Genomic DNA, 17658 nt, shown 5'->3' with positions numbered 1-17658 from the left:
TCCACGCCTGTCTCCAACCCCTCAAACCCGAGTGGATTTACTATAGTAGACACAAATCCACATAAATAAATTCACTCAAACACACAGAAAGGACTGGAAAATCTTCGGGGAATTGGATCAGAACCAACTTGGCTTGTGCTCTGACACTGTCTCTTCCTCTTGGCAGTTACTTCTTGTTTGAACTCTCTATGTATCCAACTTGTTCTTTCAACACTTTTTTTCTCCCCTCCAGTGTTTTGAGTCTGTGTGCCAGTAGAGTCTGATTGAGTGTGACAGGAGGAGAGGAGAAAGATCTCCATTCAATTTTTTTTCTAGTTTGATGCATCTTCTAATGTTATATCTAGATAATTTAAGATCCACATGGTACGTCTTTTGTTTTCCTCGTCTGAGCTGACATCTGGCTCAGAACTGTACGATTGGATAGATCCAGTATTGGGAAGGGTAAAGGAGGCGGGGTTGCTCCATGTCAACAGTTCCGCCAACAAGTCAAAGGTGAACTTCTAATGAACTCCTGCCATTCTGCAGAAACTATGTCCTAAGAAAACATCACCTTTTTTTAATTTAGGGTAAACCATATTTAAAAGACCACTGTGAACACTTTTACATTAGAACAAAAGATGATTGGGGTGGGACGGTAAAAGAAAAAAATTAACTTACGTAACTGTTGATTAAGCTTTTGGAAAGTGAACACAAATGACTTAAATATTTCTAATAATGAGGAGGCATCAAGTAAAAAAAAAATGCAGCACTTAATTCATTATTAACCTGTACTTTAGCTCATTTTTTATGTTTCAGCCTCTAAAAAAACAGTCAAATGATGAACTATGTTACTTCAAAGTCGATTTTAATGAGAATTCAACAAACAAATTAAGATTTTTGTAAAGAAAATCTGAGATTATAATTCTTCAAATAAAAGTCCTCTCAATATTAAAACTCATCTGTGGTTAAAGACCCACTCCAATAAAAATCATGTTTTTGGTATTTTCAATATGTTCTTGTAGCATTTTTCTCATGGAAGACAGAAGACAGAAAGAATAAAAGACGTTTAAAACTGTGTTTCTGAATATTTCTTTACACAAAATGTGATGAATCAGGAGCAGATAAACGCCTCACAGTTGTGACACAGCAACTGAAATGGACAAACTTTTATTGCTCACCTTTTCTGTTGCATCACTAATGCTAGCTTGGGGTTCTGAGGAGCTGTAAATGATAGAAAGTGTAAATAAAGGGATGATGGGATATCAGCTCTGGATTACTTCCACATCAACAGTCCCACCCACGACTCAGAGGTGAATTTCTGATTAATTTCTGCCACTCTGCAGAAACTTTGTCTTAAAAAATGACAAAGACTTTTTTAATTTGATTAAAAATGGCATATTTATAATTAAAAGACCACTGGGAATGTTTTTACAGTAAATACAGTTGGAATTTGAGTTTTTGCTGCCGTTCAGAACACAATATTCAGTGTAATCCCAAAAAGTTTCAAATGTGGTGGTTTTATTGCATATGCAGTTCACATAGTTTATCTAACAAAATATTTCTCCTATTTTTACCTATTTCAAATCCCACACAACTTCAGTTTAGTTATTTTAAACGTCAAGGGACTTTTGTTTAACTCTGTCTAATTTCCACTCCTTTTTGAGGTCACAATAATAGTGGACTCTGAATGAGGTCAGACTAATATTTCATATCGGCTCACCACCTTTGCTTTTCTTCTGTTGACTGTGGAAAGAAAACACAGTCGAGCAGCAGGATGACGGATATATTTGTACAGAGAAAAGGAGTGTTTCAGAAACAAAAGAAATCAATGTTAATCCATAGGAGAATAGAACAGGTGGGGCATAAGGGGGGGTTACCCCTTCATACATTCAACACTGCAACCCCCCCTTTTTTTAAACCCTTTATTTCCTTTCCAGTTCTGCTTCAGTCAAAGCAACTTTAATTAATAAAACCATTTTAAAAATGTCAGAAGGGATTTCACTGTCATACTCAAACTAAGACCATTTCTGAAAATCTGCCAAAACCAGTCACACTGAGCACGATTGTTTGGTCATCAGCCAACAGGGGACTTACCCTGGATTATTGTCTAAAGCATGTTGGCATTTACCCATAATGCCAACCCAGTACTACCCTCCAGTTTGTCAGAGTGCACAAAACTTTAAGGGGGGAATGTTTTATTTAGGTCTGTCTGGGAGAGTGGAAGTGCTGGTACGTCCATCGCTCTGGATCAGATCTACTGAGTAAACTGAAGAGACGTCTGAAAGTGCCTGACGCTGCATGCGTGTGCAGACAGCGTATTCAGCCCTGCATCTCACGAAAAAGTATTAGTGGTTAATGATGTGACAGGAAAGCATCTGATTCATATAATCCTGTCATTGATGGGCGGGTGAGCTCATTGAAAAGGCAGCTTTCACTGAAAGCTTTGGTGGTCTGAGATACGAGTCAAACCCAAACTTTTACTTTGTCTGTAGAAGTGTGTGAAATTTCAAAACAAGTTTATTGTTGTGTCGAGAAGAAAAGCACGTCAAGCCCTGACCTACCCGAAAAAATGGTCTGCACCAGAAAAAATACCGTAAAAGTAAATACAACTTCCTCTTTGGATATGTTCACAACTTCTGTTTTGAGACTTCCGTTTTGCAGGTCATGACAACCTCCATTGGATGTCCATTGGGTCTATCCGCCGTATTACCTGCAGCTGGCTTCCTGCTCTGCTCCATTCTGATGCGTCCCCGTGGAGACGACTAGATCCATGTGAGTTTGGCTAAAAATGACATATTCAAGAATTAAAACCACTTGGAACACTTTTACAATACATTAAAAGATGACCAAAGTGGAACTTTAACCTGCGATTCTTTTTCCTTCTACTCTTAAGTTGAAAGAAGTGCGATCAGACGATGGTCAGCATGATCGCTACAGACACAGCTAAATGTAGAAAAAAAGAAATAAAACTGGAGATATCCCATGATTGACAGGTTCTTCCAGCAGACAGCTGAATTGAGGGGGAAAAACAGCAGGCTCCGCTGGACTGAACCAGCGGAACATTTGACTCAATTTTGTCCAAACTCGATTGTTCCCCGTTTCACTTGGGAGAATTTAATCTCCGGTGGGGAAATAATCGGGACGCAGCGAGGAAGTTAATTACGTTTTCCAGTGATGATTCATCAGGAAGTGTTGGTGAACCATCTCCTGACCACACACTCAACCATGTGCACACTCTTGCACGCTCATCTACTTAGAAATAAAAAAAGAGCAAAGAAACTTTAGCAGTTTGCATGCATTTCTTTCTTTGTGTTTCTCCTTCAGTTACAGATTATCTCACCCTCATCTCAACACATGTTCAACTAATCTCAGTCAAATGCATTTCAACTTTATGGCAAGACAAGCCCACACAGAGCATACAAGCACACTGTCCCACATCATCCAAACCCTTTCTTTCGTTGTGTACATCATTCTCATTGTCAGGCCGCCTCAATGCTTCATTTTGCCTGATTCAAAAGATTAAGAGCCCAATTAGTGAAGCTCTCACGGCAGGTACTACCACGCTGGGAGCTTTACAGACAAGAAATCCCCCAGTCGCCGACTCCAAAAGAAGGATTTCTTCATCATTGTCTGCAGTTGGAGAGCTGCTGGTGATTCTGGCTCTGAAACGGATGTCTGAGGAGAGCAGTGGAGGGTGGAAGCAGAGGTAGATGTTGCTGCTCTGCATGTGTGTGTTCCCACTATCAAAGAGAGGTGACATCGGGACATGTAGTGCATTTGTCGCCTGCTTCTGTCAACCGACTGAGCTGTTGTTTCTTCAAATCTTTCAGTTCAAAGACTCATTCTGATGAAAATGATATTTGGTGTTTTTAGTTTCCCGGCATGCTTGATAGCTTCATATACATTTAAATTAGTTTATGAACAGCTGAACTGTGAATGCAGCTTCTTTCAAACGTACACTGGGGCAAAAAAGTATTCAGTCAGCCACCAATCATACATGTTTTCCTACTTAAAAAGATGAGAGAGGCCTGTAGGTTTCATCATAGGTATATCTCAAAATGAGAATCCAGAAAATCACACTGCCTGATTTTTAACGAATTTATTTGTAAATTATGGTGGAAAATAAGTATTTGGTCACCTACAAACAAGCAAGATTTCTGTCTCCCACAGACCTGTAACTTCTTCTGTAAGAGGATCCTCTGTCCCTAACTCATTACCTGTATTAATAACACCTGTTTGAACTCGTTATCTTTATAGAAGACACCTGTCCACAACCTCAAACAGTCACACTCCAAACTCAACTATGGCCAAGACCAAAGAGCTGTCTAAGGACACCAGAAACAAAATTGTTGATCTGGTAGGACTGAATCTGCAATAGGTGTGAAGAAATCAACTGTGGGAGAAATTATTAGGAAATGGAAGACATACAAAGCCACTGATAATCTCCCTCCATCTGGGCTCCCCTCAAGATCTCCCCCTGTGGGGTCAAAATGGTCACAAGAAAATCCCAGAACCACATGGAGGACCTAGAGAATGACCTGCAAGAGAGCTGACCAAAGTAACAAAGACTTCCATCAGTAACACCACAGGGACTCAAACCCTGCAGTTCCAGACGTGTCCCCCTGCTAAAGACAGTACACGTGTGGGGCCGTTTAAAGTTTGCTAGAGAGCATTTGGATGATCCAGAAGAGGACTGAGAGAATGTCCTATGGTCAGACGAAACCAAAATAGAACTTTTTGGTAAGAACTCTATTTGTCATGTTTGGAGGAGAAAGAATGCTGAGTTGCATCCAAAGACCACCAAACCTACTGTAAAGCATGGGGGTGGAAACATGGGGATGTTTTTCAGCAAAGGGACCAGGAAGACTGATCTGTGTAAAGGAAAGAATGAATGGAGCCATGTTTCATCAGATTTAGAGTGAAACCCTCCTTCCATCAGCAAGGGGACTGAAGACAAAATGTGGCTGGGTTCTGGAGTGGCCCAGCCGGTCTCCAGATCTCCAGCGACAGCCCCAAAACATCACTGCTCTAGAGGAGATCTAAATGGAAGAATGGGCCAAAATACCAGCAACAGTTCGTGAAAACCTTGTGAAGATTTATAGTAAATGTTTGACTGCTGAGTATTAAAATGAACTTTTGCTATTGACCAAATACTTGTTTTTCCACCATAATTTACAAATAGATAATTTAGAATCAGACAATGTGATTTGGGGGATTTTTTCTTTTCTTTTTAGTTTCTGATAGTTAAGATATACCTATGATGAAAATTGACAGGCTTCTCTTATCTTTTTAAGTGGAAGAACTTGCACAATTGGTGACTGACTGAATACTTTTTGTCCCACTCTATGTGATGCAAACACATTGACTGAATGACACTTTTTTCATCTTCCCAACTGACAACCCTGCTAATATAAAAATGTTTTACAAACTGAAAATTGAGGATGAAAACCATCTCTCACCTCCTTCGTGAGTCCAATGCCATTTCTATTCTGGATGCAATCACCAGATCCTCTAAAAAACAGTGGTGAAGTGATCGGAGGATTTAATAAGTAGGAGTATCAAGAAATGTCATTTTAACTGTGGCCTGAAGAAGAAAGAGTTGATTTTTCTGAGACAAAGCTAAAATGTGTTCATAGTTATGCTTTGTGCTTTACTGTTTAGCTGGAGGTGAACTCTGCAGAAATACACATAAAAGGGTGAAACAAAAACGTGTTTTGATATGCAAGAATGTCAATCTGATGTTTGCTAAGTTTATCTCTCAAACTTAGAAATTTAGCCCATCTTCTTGGAATAAAAAGCATATAATTGTCAGATTTCTTGCTTTGGCGCAGAGTCCAAATCGAAGCCCAATTACGTGTGTTGATTAGTTAATGATAAAGTACTGTAATGTTATGCTTGCCAACTTGCCAGCAGGTGAATGCAAGCAAAGAGAGCTGCGCACAGACACGAAGTGGTCTGGCTCTGCTCCCCATCTCATCAGACCTCATAATCCACCAGAAAAACTGCTGAAGTCGATAAAAATCCCTCACAAGCCTGAGCTTGAGGAGCGCAGATGGGTTGTGGATAAACTGTGGAGCCAAGAAAGGAGGCTCTCCAACAATTTGTCTGGTGAAAATCATTTAGTTGATATGTTAACTCTTTGTGTCAAACTAAAACATATAATGATAAAATCAAACATTCAATTGCTTATTTTTGATGTTTGAGGCTTTCATAAACAAGAAGTTTCAGAAATACTGGTGTGTTCAGTAAAGGCTTTATGGAGTTCAACCAAAGAACTGAAACGTTCAACGATTGGGCTTCATACTATCTAGATACTGCACTAGTATGTAACTCTAAAATGAATTCAAATTAAAACAATAACAACACCTAAAAAATCAATTTAAAGAGATTATGCAGATTATAAATGATCTTTTTGTCATATATATTCCAAAAAAGAAATGTAAAAGCTCTAATATCTAGTTTTGAGTTTATGTTTTCTAATAATTTTGTTTAAACCCAAATGTTTTACACCAAATTTTGAAAAGATGCTTTAAAAAAAGAGAAGTAGTGACTTAAACTTAATTTTTCTTTGCTGAAAAGAGCTCTGGTTCTGCAATCCGGCCTGACATTTTTTTTCAAGGTACTACAGGGTATCTGGGTTACATCTGTTTTTGATAGAGAGTTAATTTAGGACACTGAACCACTGATAATAAACCCCAATTATCATCATTGGTAAAGTTCAACTATGAGAGACAGCATGTAAAGTATCCAGAATAATACAATTTATGATTTATAAAGAATTTATTTATATGAGGAGCACAAAAAAGTATTTAGTTAGTAAAAAAGTTGACTTTAGTACTTTGTCGTGTAACCCTGGTTGGCAATGACAGAGTCAAACGATTCCTGGAAATCTTCACTAGGTTTGTTTACTCTTTAAGTGTCATTTTGGTCCATTCTTTCATGTAGATCTTCTAGAAAGCTGCTATGTTTGGGGGCCGTTGCTGGGCAACAAAGATGGATTGGGGTCCAGACTGTCTAGAAGACTCCAGAAAATATGAAATGCTTTTTACTAGATGACACCTTCAATGCCTGGTCATAGCGTCAGGGATCTTCCAGCATTGCCCTGATGAAAAATCCCACACAATAACTGATCTCTGTCTTCTCCTCAACTTCATTTGTGTGCCTCGCTATTCTAACATCTCTTTCACAGAAATGTCCTTTTTTTATTCTTAACATACATGTAGTTCATTTTTATTTTATAAAATTGTAGTTCATTTGCAGACTGCTTGTATCAAACACTAAAAAAGCTGCTATTATTGAAAAGCCAATGTGCAAATTTCATGTGATCCTTTATATAAAAAATATAAGTTTAAGGATTAAAGAAAAGTAAAGAAATAAACATTTTATATAGGAAAACATGTCATTTGCAAAACCCTTGAAACAATGAACTGAATATTTTTAAATTAAATTAAGCTTTAAATATAGTTTTTTTCTGGCATATTAAAATATTAACATAAATGAGAACATAAGAGACAATGGGACTTTATTTCAAGCTTTCCTCGTGTGACAGACCATGTTGATCAAAGAGCTGATATGAGGAAGAGTTTCCCGCCGGGTGTGGTGGCGCGCGCCTGTAATCCAAGTGTCATGGAGGCTGAGGCTGGAGGATCGTTGGAGCTCAGGAGCTCTGAGCTGCAGTGGACTATGCTGATCGGGAGTCCGCACTCAGTTCGGCATCGATATGGTGTTTCTGGGGGAGCCCGGGACAACCAGGTCGTCTAAGGAGGGGTGAATCGGCCCAGGTCGGAAACGGAGCAGGTCAAAGCCCGCGTGCCGCTCAGTTGTGGGATCGCACCCGAGAGTAGACGCTGAAGCACAGCCTGAGTAACACGTAGAGACCCAGTCTTTTGATAAACTCTGTTCTTTTCTTTAGAATTATCTGGTAACACACACTCCAACACTGACATGTTCCTGAAGCTTTTTTAAAGTTTCTGTCTGATTTTCACAGTGAAAAACAGTGTTTATTGTAGTTCCTATACTGCCCCCTACTGGATTTAAATCGATCCAAATCACAGCAGAGCCTGTTACCTCAGCATAAGTTATTCTGCTGCACCTGGGAAGCTAATTTGAGAATCTATTTTCTTGATTTTTATTTTACTTTTTCGGATCAACAGTGAAACAAACAAACAAAAAAGAGTGAAAAATAGTAGGCTATGTAATTTAAATGCTAAAACAGCTGAACTTTTATATTGATGAAATAATTGTTATATGTTTTCTTTGAGGATAAGTATTTAACTTTCATTTTTTATGTACATTTTATAACCATCTATTATTTCTAAACTTTAAAAGCAAAATCCATAAAAGAGTGAAATAGTACTGGGACCATTTTAAATTTAATACATTTGGCATGTTCTCTGAATCCATTTTGGGGTCATGTGGTTGCTGGAGCCTATCCCAGATTACAGTTCAACAAAGGCTGGACAAAACCTGGACATGTCCCTGTCTGTCTCAGGGCCACAGAAACACACTCATAATAGCATTAACACAAAAGGGAATTTTTGAATATTCAAATAGTCTATTCAGCAGATTTTTGGGTCCCAGCTGGGTTGTTTCCTCAGAATACACACTGTTAATGTCTTCTCTTTAATGGATTGAAGAACAGTAAACATACTTGACCTTTAAATACTTTGCACCGAGATTTAATAAAAGCAATGATTGTGTTAAATGACGTATCTTCTAAGTGGACTTGTTTGACTAGTTAACAAGTCTAAAGGGAGCTTTTTACACCAAGTTTTGAGTAAGAAATATCTTATTTTTCACACAATTAAAATTATTAGTATTACTAGTTGGATTGTTCTAATTTCTCATTTCAAATGTGAAACTAAATAAATGTTGTAAACTGGCAAAAAAAAATCTGTGAAGTATCATGGGTTAATCAAGGTTCTAATTCTTCTTGTATAGTTTTATGGCAGACAGCAACAAAGCATGTAGGTGCATTATCGCCATCTACTGGTATGTCATAATCAAAGTTTGAGTCAAGTTAACCTGAAGAGAAAGACAATTAGATGTAATGAGCAGCAGCTGTGTCTCCTGCTGGATAAACTTTTTAAGCTCCTCTTGTTTGTTGGGTTCTCATTCAGTGTCTGACAAGATGGGAGCTGAGTCAGTTTTGGCCCTTTTCATTCTGGCTGTTTGCTTCAGCAATGGTATGGTGATTTAATAATTTTATAAAACAATGAAATTTAAGCCTGAAGTTATAAATGTTGATGGAGCAGTGTCTAATTTTTGATGTTTCTTTAAAGCTTTAAGCTTGCCAGTTGCAAGACAAAGCCAGAATGCTGATGATGAACTGCTGGTGAAAGACAATGGTGAGGAAAATGACACTTGTTGTTCTATGCTAGAGGATCTAGTAGTAATTCTGTTCTTTTGTTACCCCTCCAGAAATCCATTCTTTAAGTGGCAGCCTTGGCCTTTTGCAGTCAATGGATTCTAGTTTGAATAAAATTGAAGAAGGTAAGGAAACTATAAATGATATTACTTTGATGACTGAAATGCAACTCTAAGAAAATGAATTTTTCTTCAAGTGAAACTGGGAACCAATGAGGTAGAGGCCGAGGAATCATCTGCGAGGACTGTGTCCGACGCCGCCAGCAACCAGACTGTGTCCGACGCCGCCAGCAACCAGACTGTGTCCGACGCCGCCAGCAACCAGACTGTGTCCGACGCCGCCAGCAACCAGACTGTGTCCGACGCCGCCAGCAACCAGACTGTGTCCGACGCCGCCAGCAACCAGACTGTGTCCGACGCCGCCAGCAACCAGACTGTGTCCGACGCCGCCAGCAACCAGACTGTGTCCGACGCCGCCAGCAACCAGACTGTGTCCGACGCCGCCAGCAACCAGACTGTGTCCGACGCCGCCAGCAACCAGACTGTGTCCGACGCCGCCAGCAACCAGACTGTGTCCGACGCCGCCAGCAACCAGACTGTGTCCGACGCCGCCAGCAACCAGACTGTGTCCGACGCCGCCAGCAACCAGACTGTGTCCGACGCCGCCAGCAACCAGACTGTGTCCGACGCCGCCAGCAACCAGACTGTGTCCGACGCCGCCAGCAACCAGACTGTGTCCGACGCCGCCAGCAACCAGACTGTGTCCGACGCCGCCAGCAACCAGACTGTGTCCGACGCCGCCAGCAACCAGACTGTGTCCGACGCCGCCAGCAACCAGACTGTGTCCGACGCCGCCAGCAACCAGACTGTGTCCGACGCCGCCAGCAACCAGACTGTGTCCGACGCCGCCAGCAACCAGACTGTGTCCGACGCCGCCAGCAACCAGACTGTGTCCGACGCCGCCAGCAACCAGACTGTGTCCGACGCCGCCAGCAACCAGACTGTGTCCGACGCCGCCAGCAACCAGACTGTGTCCGACGCCGCCAGCAACCAGACTGTGTCCGACGCCGCCAGCAACCAGACTGTGTCCGACGCCGCCAGCAACCAGACTGTGTCCGACGCCGCCAGCAACCAGACTGTGTCCGACGCCGCCAGCAACCAGACTGTGTCCGACGCCGCCAGCAACCAGACTGTGTCCGACGCCGCCAGCAACCAGACTGTGTCCGACGCCGCCAGCAACCAGACTGTGTCCGACGCCGCCAGCAACCAGACTGTGTCCGACGCCGCCAGCAACCAGACTGTGTCCGACGCCGCCAGCAACCAGACTGTGTCCGACGCCGCCAGCAACCAGACTGTGTCCGACGCCGCCAGCAACCAGACTGTGTCCGACGCCGCCAGCAACCAGACTGTGTCCGACGCCGCCAGCAACCAGACTGTGTCCGACGCCGCCAGCAACCAGACTGTGTCCGACGCCGCCAGCAACCAGACTGTGTCCGACGCCGCCAGCAACCAGACTGTGTCCGACGCCGCCAGCAACCAGACTGTGTCCGACGCCGCCAGCAACCAGACTGTGTCCGACGCCGCCAGCAACCAGACTGTGTCCGACGCCGCCAGCAACCAGACTGTGTCCGACGCCGCCAGCAACCAGACTGTGTCCGACGCCGCCAGCAACCAGACTGTGTCCGACGCCGCCAGCAACCAGACTGTGTCCGACGCCGCCAGCAACCAGACTGTGTCCGACGCCGCCAGCAACCAGACTGTGTCCGACGCCGCCAGCAACCAGACTGTGTCCGACGCCGCCAGCAACCAGACTGTGTCCGACGCCGCCAGCAACCAGACTGTGTCCGACGCCGCCAGCAACCAGACTGTGTCCGACGCCGCCAGCAACCAGACTGTGTCCGACGCCGCCAGCAACCAGACTGTGTCCGACGCCGCCAGCAACCAGACTGTGTCCGACGCCGCCAGCAACCAGACTGTGTCCGACGCCGCCAGCAACCAGACTGTGTCCGACGCCGCCAGCAACCAGACTGTGTCCGACGCCGCCAGCAACCAGACTGTGTCCGACGCCGCCAGCAACCAGACTGTGTCCGACGCCGCCAGCAACCAGACTGTGTCCGACGCCGCCAGCAACCAGACTGTGTCCGACGCCGCCAGCAACCAGACTGTGTCCGACGCCGCCAGCAACCAGACTGTGTCCGACGCCGCCAGCAACCAGACTGTGTCCGACGCCGCCAGCAACCAGACTGTGTCCGACGCCGCCAGCAACCAGACTGTGTCCGACGCCGCCAGCAACCAGACTGTGTCCGACGCCGCCAGCAACCAGACTGTGTCCGACGCCGCCAGCAACCAGACTGTGTCCGACGCCGCCAGCAACCAGACTGTGTCCGACGCCGCCAGCAACCAGACTGTGTCCGACGCCGCCAGCAACCAGACTGTGTCCGACGCCGCCAGCAACCAGACTGTGTCCGACGCCGCCAGCAACCAGACTGTGTCCGACGCCGCCAGCAACCAGACTGTGTCCGACGCCGCCAGCAACCAGACTGTGTCCGACGCCGCCAGCAACCAGACTGTGTCCGACGCCGCCAGCAACCAGACTGTGTCCGACGCCGCCAGCAACCAGACTGTGTCCGACGCCGCCAGCAACCAGACTGTGTCCGACGCCGCCAGCAACCAGACTGTGTCCGACGCCGCCAGCAACCAGACTGTGTCCGACGCCGCCAGCAACCAGACTGTGTCCGACGCCGCCAGCAACCAGACTGTGTCCGACGCCGCCAGCAACCAGACTGTGTCCGACGCCGCCAGCAACCAGACTGTGTCCGACGCCGCCAGCAACCAGACTGTGTCCGACGCCGCCAGCAACCAGACTGTGTCCGACGCCGCCAGCAACCAGACTGTGTCCGACGCCGCCAGCAACCAGACTGTGTCCGACGCCGCCAGCAACCAGACTGTGTCCGACGCCGCCTTTCAACTTCTAAAAGTTCTTCACTTTTGGTAATCTGTCATTTGTATTGGTGCAATTCTAATAAACATGATTCGTTTAACTTCTCTGCAGTTGTGTTTTATGGCTAGCCGTGTAATCCAACAACACTGCTGTATTTAGTTTTGCTCTTAGTCCAGCTTTAACCATTTTCCATACTTTCATTATATGGGTTTATACATCTGTTTGGCACAACTCTTATTAAAAAAAAAAAAGGCACATCACACTTCTCCCTTCCTCTGGCATCTATTCACCGCCTAAGATCCTGTTGAACAATTAAAATTTGAACATTTTTTTAAATGTTCAAGGCTGCATGGTACCTCTAGTTTAGGAAACACCAATTTAAGTCCTGGTTGGGGGACATAAAATAAAACTACCAACGGAGGACTTTTCTGTCTGGTTTTCCTCCCACCATCCAAAAACATGGTTCATTGGTTACTCTACATTGTCCATAGGTGTGGATTGGTGCATGTTTGAGGTCTGCAACAGACTGGCAACCTGTTCAGGGTATATTTTGCCTTCACCCATCAGTAGCCAGGTTAGGCTCCAGCAGCTTCAGGATCCCACAAAGGACAAGCAAAGAATTGATATTCATTTTTTTGTTTTTGAAAACATTTTAAACCCACATTTTACTCTCTACTGTTAGGGTTATTGCACATACTATTTTTTTACTTGTCCTGTGTGGACAGATTTTACTGTTACAATTAGGGGTTATGACACAAGGTGTATTTAGATATTTAGTGGTTGAGGCTAAACCTTATTTTTATTGAGTATGTTTTTATGCTTTTTTTGCTGTTGGAGTTTTGGAGAGACCCAACACCCAAGGGAAAGAAACAGAACCAGCACCAAAAGGACCTGGACACAACAGGATTAAATGTGATGTGATCCCTGGCTTATGGTCTTGCCAGAGAAGTTGGTGATCCATGGAAGGTGTCACCCATTGTGGGCCCCAAGAGAGGCAGAGAGATGTTAAAAGAATTCAGTGATATTTAAATATGAGTGTGACAATAACCCACTCATAAACACGTCATTCTAAAAATGTTAAGGGTCAGAAGTGAAGTGTTACTATCAGATGCAGTTGCATCTTCTTTCATATAAACGTAATTGTTTTGCATTTCAAATCAAAGAGACACGCTGAGCGCAGCATCATGTTTCTGTATATGTGACCATAGACACAATTACTTTCTCATAAAATCCGTTCAGCAAGAACCACATCCTGTTGACGGCTTCATGCATCAGGGCAGATTATTATCCAAATAGAGCAAACAAAAAATGATGCAGGAAATGGTGAAGAATCTTATAGCAGCTGTTTGAATATATTATAGATGAATTGGTGTTTTTTAGGGTAAATTGTAATTTTAAGAAGTGAGTAGTATATTAACTGTTTATGAAACTTACAAGAAAACCAGTACATCTAGTCTGAGGCTTTTTATTTCATAACAAACAATAATCTATCAAATTGTCTTATTGACTGTCTTAAGCTGAAGAAATTCTTTGGGTGAGAGTTTCTGAAAGCGGAAGGAAATAAGTGGGTCTTACAGAAGGAACTGTTTCCAGCCAGCAAAGTGAACTTTAACCACACATGAATCAGTCATTCTGCAGTTTAAAACTGTGGCTTTACTGAGACAGACCTACCAGTAAAATAATTAAAGTTTAGTTTTATTTTGTTTATCTTTTGCTTTGTATTTTTATTTTTCATCAACTTTAAGAAGAAATAGAGCGGAATTACTTTGAAAAGATTATCATTTAAACACAGATCAATGAGGACCGGAGGGTCATATTAAAACTCAGGTAAGCATTTCTACGCTTTGACTTTATTCTGAAATTCTCAATTTGAAAAAATATTGCAAGAATACATTTTTAAAAAATGATTTGAGTTTCAAAACTGTTAAAGGAATATTGAATGAGATGCGAGTTCTTTGTAAAGTGTAATGCAACAATGACTGAAAAAAAAAATTGCTGCGATTCATCAAGTACAGGGGGGCAAAAACGTATTCAGTCAACCACCTATTGTGTAAGTTCTGCCAGTTAAAAAGACGAACAAGGCTTGTTATTTTCATTGATTCTAATACTTTGGTCCCAGCTCTCTGCAGGTCATTCACTAGGTCCCCCTGTGTTACTTTGGGACATTGATCACCTGTGATGGCCACCGCCATCACAGGACCATCAGGGCAGTAAATGCATCACACACCATATTTCTATTGTGGCTTAAGTTTATTAATATATTTGTTTTTTTTTTTTGAGTTGCTGGCCCCAGAAGACCATGGTGCTTGCTGTTGATACCGCCATCTGCTGGATGAATTAAGTCAGGCCTGACAAACCCAACATGAGCACTTGGCAGCAATCAACCACAACAGCAAGCAGCTGAATGGACTTTACCATGGCCAAGAGTGGGGGGGAATATATTAATATTTGTATAGATAAATATCATTTTCTTTATTTTCTAGTTGTCATTAATTTCTTAAAGGCAACTTTATGTTAGATTTAGTTAACACTTTAACAGATGTATTATTTGTTTTGGAATATTGTTTGTGGTTAGAGTTTGTCCTTTTCAGTTCCCCCTTGTGTTTCTTCAGTGGATTGATCACCCACTATATATGTTCCCTTGTCTCTGTTTAAGTTAGGTCAGTTTTCAGTCTGTTCATGTTACTTTGCTAACTTATGTTGCCGTTTGCCTGAGTTCCCTTATTGTTTAGTTGACCTCTTTTAAGGGCCCAGTGTATTATTTAAATCATTTTTTGAAAAGAAAATTAAATTTCAAACTTTTTTGATATATTTTGCATTCTGTCCTGCTTTTTGGCTGCTTGGTCCACCACATCACCATTCTTGTGATCATTTTGACCTCACGGGCTGAGAACTTGCATGGAGCTACAGTAGTCATGTATTTCTCAAATTTTCTAATAATTTCTCACACACGGTGGATTTATTCACACCAAGCTTCTACCCTAACGCAAAAATAGTTTTCCCAGCCTGGTGAAGGTATACAATTTCTTTTATGTTGACCTTTCACAGCTCTTTGGTTTTGGTCATAGCAGAATTAGAAGTCCTTCTGTTTAATGTTGTTGACATGGGTATTTTATACAGAAAACACATTCAAACAGTTGACATTCATACAGATAATAAGTGGAAAATAGAAGATCTTCTTAAAGAAGTTAAAGATCTGTGAGAGCCAAAGATCCTGCTTGTTTCTTGATGACCAGCAACCGCCAGCAACCAGACTGTGTCCGACGCCGCCAGCAACCAGACTGTGTCCGACGCCGCCAGCAACCAGACTGTGTCCGACGCCGCCACTCAATTTCCAAAAGTTCTTTACTTCTAGGAATCTTTGAGTTTAAATAAATGAATTTTAATTGTATGGGAATTGCATCTGGATTTCTTTTTTTTTTTTTTAATCCCTCTCTTTTGGCCTTGTGACAAATCTCTCCAGTGGAATTTTACTATCAATGTGTCCGCATTAAAAGCGGGGTTGTCTGAACTGCATAAGAGACTGAGACTTAAGTCACCTGAAAATTTCTAAATATTTGGTTAAATCTAATTTAAAATGAATTTAATTCCAAAAATGGCACTTCATCCTAAACTGTTCATTCCTTAACATAACTTAAAAGTTTTAGGCAGTGATATCCAAGGCCTTTTTTTTTTTTCCTCTCCAAGCACAAATTTCTCTCTGCCCCTAATTGCTTGGATTGAGCCTGTTTAGCCTTTAAAGAATTTGAGAAACCAGATATGATCAAAAATTCTAAGTGAAAGGTGTATATATAAAATCACTTCTGGAGCAAGTGTTTATATTTATAAATTGTACTAATGATGCAAATCTCACAACCTGAATGTCTTAAACCCTTTTCATGTTGGTCTGCTGCCTCTTTTCTAAATATCTGAGGTGTGGCTTTTGGTCCTGAGCTGACACCAACCCCCAACCCATCTGATTCCCGTAGCTCTGTCTCGCTGGTGTAAATCTTCACCGCTGCTACATAAAAATGTAAAGCAATGTCAGTAATGTCCAGCAGTATGATGGTCAAGGAAATTGAAACAAGGTGGTAATTACAGTTTGAATGTGGAAGAAGAGAGCTGAAGGTAAGAAAGATACAACTGAAGATAAACTACGGAAACAGTCTTTTAATCCTTTAACAACCAAGAAATGAAATTACATGATGGATTTTCCACACATTATCAGATATGGATGTGACACAAAGACTGGAAAATGTCCGTATGTGATTGAAGTAGCTTAAAGCCTCTGATGGTCATGATCTACCGCCCAACATTAATCTATACCCAATCCTGCTGAGTTTAAAGCATATTTAACACAGCGTCTTCAGGAAAGCAAAACACCACAATTTTTAAGCAGCATATTTACATTAAAATATTTTTTCTCTGCTAAGTGTCATAAATGAGTGAATAAGTATTCACTGTAAAAACAACGTGACTGTGATTGTGAGACTAGCAGATGATCGGAGCTGCAGTGAAGAAGACGCTGGTGTTTGTATGAGTTTGAGCAATAAGCATGTCTTCACTTCAGTGTCTGAGAGAGTTCATCAGCGAGCGACTCGCTGCTGCTGCTGTGGAAATCTTCCGACACTGTGAAAGAACCATCGTCCAGTACGAAGAGGAGCTCTGTCGTCAGCGCAGACTGCTGGATGTCACGTGGAAACCACAGTTCCAGCTCCACACTAAAGGTATGTTTATTTCTAGCTTAGAGGTGAGCCTTCTTGTTCCAGAACATTCTGATCCAAGTTAAAATGGACCTAATTCACCATCAGAGGATTCTGGCCCGCCATCTTGAAGTGGTAAACAGTCGCTCTGCAGTCTTCAGCTTCCTTCATGCTTCTGTTCTCTTATAAGACAAACAAAAAACAGGCAAATGTTGAAAAGTGCTGCATTGGTGACATTATTCACATATCTTATTATGTATTCATAATTCAGTTCTCTGTAAAGAAAGAACAGACTGTAACTTGTTTAGTTAATTTATTAAATTTAGTTCAGAATCTGAACACTTGGAGAAAGAAAAAGATTTTCATCATTTTACCTCTTTGATGTTTCCTTCTATTTTATCTGGTCCTTTCTCTAGTGCAGGGGTCTGCAACCTTCAACACTTAAAGAGCCATTCTGGTCCATTTCTTAATGACTGCGATCCTTTCCTTTAAGAAAAATAAGATGCTAATTTGTTTTTATGCTACTGCAGCTATTATGATACATACTTTTATGTATTGCTTAAGCATTAAAATATAGAAAAAATGGCAGTTAAAAAATGAAATAGTTTATAACTTTTGTTAGAGGTTTGCACAACATCCATTTTTAAAATAAAAGACTCATTGTACCATATTTGATGATCTGAATGCAGC

General features: G+C 42.2%; 1 protein-coding gene and 1 long non-coding RNA gene across 2 annotated transcripts in view; one reads left to right on the top strand and one right to left on the bottom strand.

Moving 5' to 3' along the window:
• Positions 1-16415: 16415 nt before the first annotated feature.
• Positions 16416-17658, bottom strand: part of LOC112137147 — a 2045-nt gene continuing 802 nt past the window's right edge. The window contains exons 3-4 of the long non-coding RNA XR_004948532.1: positions 17343-17454; positions 16416-17150 (exon numbers count right to left, since the gene is read on the bottom strand). This is a non-coding gene — a long non-coding RNA (uncharacterized LOC112137147). The remainder of the gene's footprint in view (positions 17151-17342; positions 17455-17658) is intronic.
• Positions 16684-17658, top strand: part of LOC112137119 (zinc finger protein 436) — a 6424-nt gene continuing 5449 nt past the window's right edge. The window contains exon 1 of the mRNA XM_024259273.2: positions 16684-16992. Coding sequence (XP_024115041.1) covers positions 16821-16992 — 172 coding nt within the window. The 5' untranslated portion in view covers positions 16684-16820. The remainder of the gene's footprint in view (positions 16993-17658) is intronic.

This window comes from Oryzias melastigma, linkage group LG1 (genome assembly GCF_002922805.2).
Source record: "Oryzias melastigma strain HK-1 linkage group LG1, ASM292280v2, whole genome shotgun sequence".
In the NCBI taxonomy this organism is placed as follows: Eukaryota; Metazoa; Chordata; class Actinopteri; order Beloniformes; family Adrianichthyidae; genus Oryzias; species Oryzias melastigma.
This window is presented reverse-complemented; position numbering and strand designations above follow the sequence as displayed.